This window comes from Pseudomyrmex gracilis, unplaced genomic scaffold (assembly GCF_002006095.1).
Source record: "Pseudomyrmex gracilis isolate BER0280 unplaced genomic scaffold, ASM200609v1 scaffold_344, whole genome shotgun sequence".
Taxonomy (NCBI): domain Eukaryota; kingdom Metazoa; phylum Arthropoda; class Insecta; order Hymenoptera; family Formicidae; genus Pseudomyrmex; species Pseudomyrmex gracilis.
In genome coordinates, this window is record NW_018020928.1 from 6,050 (window position 1) to 11,916 (window position 5,867).

The 5,867-nt window shown below is 27.1% G+C and overlaps 1 protein-coding gene across 1 annotated transcript; it reads left to right on the forward strand.

Moving 5' to 3' along the window:
* Window positions 1–386: 386 nt before the first annotated feature.
* On the forward strand, window positions 387–5,867 carry LOC109860202 (aminopeptidase N-like). Its single transcript, XM_020439127.1, has 11 exons — window positions 387–773; window positions 870–1,056; window positions 2,218–2,368; window positions 2,616–2,709; window positions 2,872–3,257; window positions 3,422–3,741; window positions 4,027–4,214; window positions 4,613–4,906; window positions 5,108–5,186; window positions 5,406–5,462; window positions 5,686–5,867. The coding sequence occupies exons 1-11, from the start codon at window positions 442–444 to the stop codon at window positions 5,755–5,757; spliced, it is 2,160 nt and encodes a 719-aa protein (XP_020294716.1). The 5' UTR covers window positions 387–441; the 3' UTR covers window positions 5,758–5,867.

Here is a 5,867-nt window from a genome sequence, read left to right on the forward strand (position 1 = left end):
ATTTTGGGAAACAAAAGTTTTGCCATTATTTCCGGACGATCGATTCAAAACATTGAACATCAGTTTCAATTATAATAGCAAACACTTTAGAATACAACAACCAATAGTAAATGGAAGTAGATTGTGGATATCTGCAAAATATAATTGCAGTTTAGATAAAGTTATGACGATTTATCCATTTAGTGATGAAACTAAAATAAAAAAGTAAGTACAGTAAATACTAATGCAATTAGTATTTCTTCTTTTGTCTCGTTGCAATAGGAGTTATAAAGTTTGTAATTAACAAAGTACTAAAAACAACAACGTTTTACATTATATAGATATTTGATATTACCGCGTATTCCCGCTGAATGGATATTTCCATATTGGGAAAAGTTTGCAACTAAGGCCACTTTTACTATTCGAATTAACCATGACTACATTGAAACAGTTCTCTCACATATGCCTGGTGATCGAATTTTTGAAAGAAATAAGTTCTATACTTCATACTACACTTCCTTTCCTAGTACATCTGTAATGTCCACTCAATTGGTAGCAACAGCAGTTCTACCTTATGAAAGTGTCATTTTATTGTTAAATACAATTTCTGTAAAAAGCAGATTACAAGTAATAAATGACACTACATATGCACTATCTCGAATTAATGACATTACGAATTTTATCAGAAACAAATGGAAAGATATCATAGAAACACCATATGTGCAGTACGTAGTACTTCCAGTGAACTCTAGCTATTATGAAACTGTAGTAACTACTGGACTTGTTCTATTTAAGTAAGATACATATCTCAATACCCAAAAATGAGTTTGTGAACAAATTTACACATGTCTACAATAACAATATTCCATTAAAAATATGTAAATGTTTAGAGAGGCTGACATCGTTTACTACAATAGAGAAGTAGATTCGATTATAAGAAAAAGACAAATAACATGTTCGATTGCACGCAGTGTGATACAAGAAATGTTCAGTAATTGGTTAGTTAGATTTAAGCAATCTGATCCTTGGTTTATCGAGGGGTTTTCAACATTTTACGGAGTTTATCTAATTGATCAGGTATTACTTGCATTTGTACGTTAGTTGCGGGTTTAAATAACCTGTATTGTGCAGTAACATTTATATATATTAAAGTAATGTATACTATCTAAAGTTAAGCTTTTTTAATTTTCTTTTTTTATTTTTTCGAAAAATAGTAACATCATATAAATTTTATATTAACACGTTCAATGTCAGACGTTTTATGACTTGCCCGCGACGCCAAAATAAAGGTTTTGCTATGCAATGCATATGATTGTAAAATATTATTTACAATATTATAAGGTAAACTAGATTATCATGATTTATGCATTTATTTTACTAAGGATCACCGATGATCTTCAATAGCGCTGTAATACGTCGTTTGGATCTCACGCTATATTTCACTTTTTGTGTATAAAAGTCAATTGTCTCAATTGGTGTACATTCTTGGATTGTTAAGTCTGTTCAAATTTTACGTAATGATAACCCTTCTATTTCTACACGCTACAGTAATGTTTATGTTTTATTTAGTTTTGATGTTTGAAATAATTTTTAAAAGTAATATGTTTGTTAAACAAAAATCGTGTCTCAAGAAATTTATTTAATTACTTTTTACTATATATCTCGCTATAAACGTTGTCGAATACTATCGAATGAGTAAAAGTTCTACATTGCATCATACGCGCATAACATTTATGATTTTAAAAAGAAAGTATTTTTATGTTTTATAATTCAGTAGTTTATTTAAATCTTTTTAATAACGATGGTAATAATACAAATTGAGAAGAATTGTCATTTAATTGAATTATGTGGTTTTAGTAAGTTTGGCAATGCTAGTCATAGGTGACCTTCACGGCATTCAACGTGTTAAACACACACACACACGCGTGAATAAGCAATAATATCTATATAGAAACCGATACAGAAACAAATAATAGAAACTAAAAATATAATATGTATATGTATAAATAAAGATATCACAAATTTTCGTTGAAAGATCTTAATGTCTCACATTCTCTTTTAATCTAATTAATGTTTCTATTATACACATAAGTTTTTAATGAGTACAAATAATTTGCTTATACTAACTGTTTATATTGACTATAACTGTTTTTATTGACGGATACCGAAATTGTGATAAAATAAACCTATAGTACTTTAATTAAAAATAAACATTTGTGTAATACAAACTGTTGGTAGATTTACAATGACACTTTACTAAAGTCGATTGTGGTCCAGACAAGACGGCAAAATTTTGAATATACACAAGCATTTATTGAATATAATTTACCACTACAAGAAAATCGATTGTTTTACAACGTAACTTTTAGTAAAATGTGGAGAGAAAAAAGTAAGGAAAAACGATATTTACAATTTTTAATTGTGTGCTTAAAACTTTGCGTAACAATATAAAACCTACGTTTATATATCTCATAGATATACGAAGAATAAAAATATACAATACAATGTCCGCGAATACATCATCAAATTATTAAGTAGAGTCATCTAGTTTTTATTGTATGCATGTATCAACAATCATTTACAAAGTCTTGTGATCATAATTAAATAACGCTCACACATTCGAAATTATGTTTTAGCATTCAATATTTTCTATATGATTAATAGCTTATTCCGTAATCAAGATGTACTATACAACTTTATTTTTGAGAACGCGATAAAAGTATATAACACGTAAGTATTATACATTTATATAAAGCACTGATTAAAGAGAGAAAGTGTGGGTTTAAGCATGATTTTATACGAAACGTGAAAACATCTTCAAATATTTATTACGTTTAAGACATTTAACACCAATATATTTTTTGTTTTCCTATCTGTTGTCATTAATACTAGTACATCAAGTGAGACGTTCAATGACCAGTCTATTCTCAAGATTATATGGAAGAATTTAATGTTGGAGCCGATCATAAATAAAAATATGTATTTAGGAAATATAAATTTAACATATGTGATAAATTCATGGATAACACACGATGGTTATCCTGTGGTACAAGTAAACCGTAACAATGATACACAATTTCTAGAAATTATGATTCGAGATTGTGTTGCGGATAAACAAAAAGACATGTGTGCATACAAGTGGTGGATACCTATAATCTATGTAAAAATATCAAGAAAGACGTCTAGTAGTAATTATGTGTACCTGAAACCAAACGGAATAAATATCTTTGTCCCGTATATTAAAGAAGATGATTTTATCATAATCACAGCGCACAATGGTAATACAATAAAAAAAACTTTGTTATATTCTATGTATTCTGTAAATAGTATATTTACTGTTTTCACTAATTTTTTTAGTTTACCTAATTTTCTCTATTGTTTTCGTTTTTGATGTTTTTTGTTTATCTTATATAAATATTTATTTATAATTTAATTGTTGTAGGATATCGCGTCAATTATGATCGTAAATCTTGGGAAAATATTGCTCTTTTTTTGAAAAGTGAAAAATCTAAGACTTCGGATGCATATAAATTATCTGACGTCATTTTAGCACAAATTCTCGACGATGCTTTTTATTTTTTAATACAAAATACAAAGTATAACNTATATCCTGCTGCAAAAAGAAATAATATAGACATTTTTTTCAATCTTGCAAGCAATATAGTTTCCATGCAAAATACGTACATAACGTGGTATCCTGTACTTACTGCTCTTCAGTATATATCAAAGATTTTTCCATATCCAGAAAGTGCAAATATTAAGGTAAATATTATTACAGAGCATTAAGAAAGAACAAAAGTGAAGAATCTAAAAAATCGACTAAATTTAAAAACCTNTCGTTGAAATATATAGTTTTATAATATACATTGTGTACGTTTCTTCCTTCAGTTGTCTTTTTTTGTCATTTGACAACAAAAAAACACTCGTAAATAACTGTTAAAATACATAATTAATATGGAATAATTCTTAAATACACATCTTTTGAGTACACTTACGAGTTACGGAATTATCAAAATACATTAATACACCTTACACTTTTTTTTATAGAGTAAAGTTCTAGAAATATTGAATAGTTTTCTGGAAGATATATCACATAAAAATGTTTCCGAGAATACTGTCAGTAATCAAGTATATCACGAAGTTTTAAAATGGACATGCATTCTTGGTGGCTTACAGTGCAAAGAACATATTAGTGCTATATTACAGGGGCATTTAGAAAATCCTGTACATCACAGGTACGTTTTTATATTTCTCTCAAAGTGACGTCACTATAACGTTACTCTGCTTTTTATACATCGCACATAGTATGATAGAACTGTAAATTGAATGGTGATATTATAATATTGTAATGACAATAAACATTCGCAAATAAAGTATTCTTTAACTATAATTCCATAAATTTATAGTAAATACATATTAGAAATCACATAGATTTGTAGATTATAAGTATATAATTATATACAAATTTAAATGAATATGACGTCAAAAGACACCTCGCTTCTACGGTTATAATAAACATAATTTAAAATGTGACATGAGTGGTAATACATCATTACGATCAGAAAAAAAAAACTAAAATCATTCGAGTAATATTTGTGTAAGTAGAACTATATATGTTCGTTAATATTTCCAGACTTTTGCCAAGTTGGCAGAAATGGATATACTGCCAAGGTTTAATTTTAGAAAATGGTACTTATACGTCTGATTTGTGGCAAAACATAGAGAAAATATATGTAACTCAGCGAAACTTAGGAGAAATGTTTGAATTGTCACCTTGTTCTGGGCATAATATTTTGCAATCTTTACGTTTGGTTAATCTACAAAACAAAAGGACGTCTATTAATATTCTACTCAGTAGTATAGCAAAATATTCAAAAGATGTTACATTATTGAAAAGTATAATACACAAAATAAGACGTGTTGCAAGGTAAAGAATGTTCTGCATATAAAAGTGTTTATATTTATACTGTACAAACAAATAATATAAAATATATTCCATATAGTCTGTATATTTATTTACAATTATTCACTTAATATACATTGTTTTATTATATCATGTGTAAGAATATGTTGTATGTACATAAAAATTTTATTCACTAAGTATCTATTGTTTGTTCTTTTTTTGTAGACAATCTATCAAAGACAATCTATTTGCAGTGGTCATTTTTATTATTAATAATACTTATTCAGATGAAAATCTTGAAAAGGTATGATATATGAACTTAATTGTTTCTTGTTACTATAAATGTAAAACATAAATCATATATGTATACATATGTCTAAGCATACGTGCGTATTAAAAGTATAATAGTACTTTATATATCTTTAATTTTGTTTAGCATTTAAAAAAATATATGTAGTGTATAAGAATTTTTTGTCGTAATATCAGTTATCAAATTCAATGTTACTAACTTAAGTTTTTTCAGATTATAGACCTGTATTTTGAAGAACTTTTGAGTAACATGTCTATCATTATGGAGAAGGTAAAAGGTTTTTTTAAATATACAAATATAAATTTTTAAATAATTTTTCTTCGTGCATTGCTTTCTACTTGTTTAAATCAAAATTTATGTTTAACTTATATATAAACTGGGTTTTTTGGCTACATTTTTGTTTGGTTTACAAAAGTGTATTTTGTAACGTTCTCAGACTTACGCAAAAGTATGATACAAGATGTTATTGTAACTGTATTTTTGTTTTTTGTAGACAATACTTATCAAAATTAGAGAGAAAGTTAAAAGTCGTCGTACGATGTTAAATAGAATGAAAATGTTTTAAAGAAACTGGTAAACATTTTCTACTAACCGCACGAATTAGGTAGTTCTATGACTACTTAAAATTTTTTAGTATATATAGTAGTCTAGCGTTTTAATTAAATACAAAAAAGT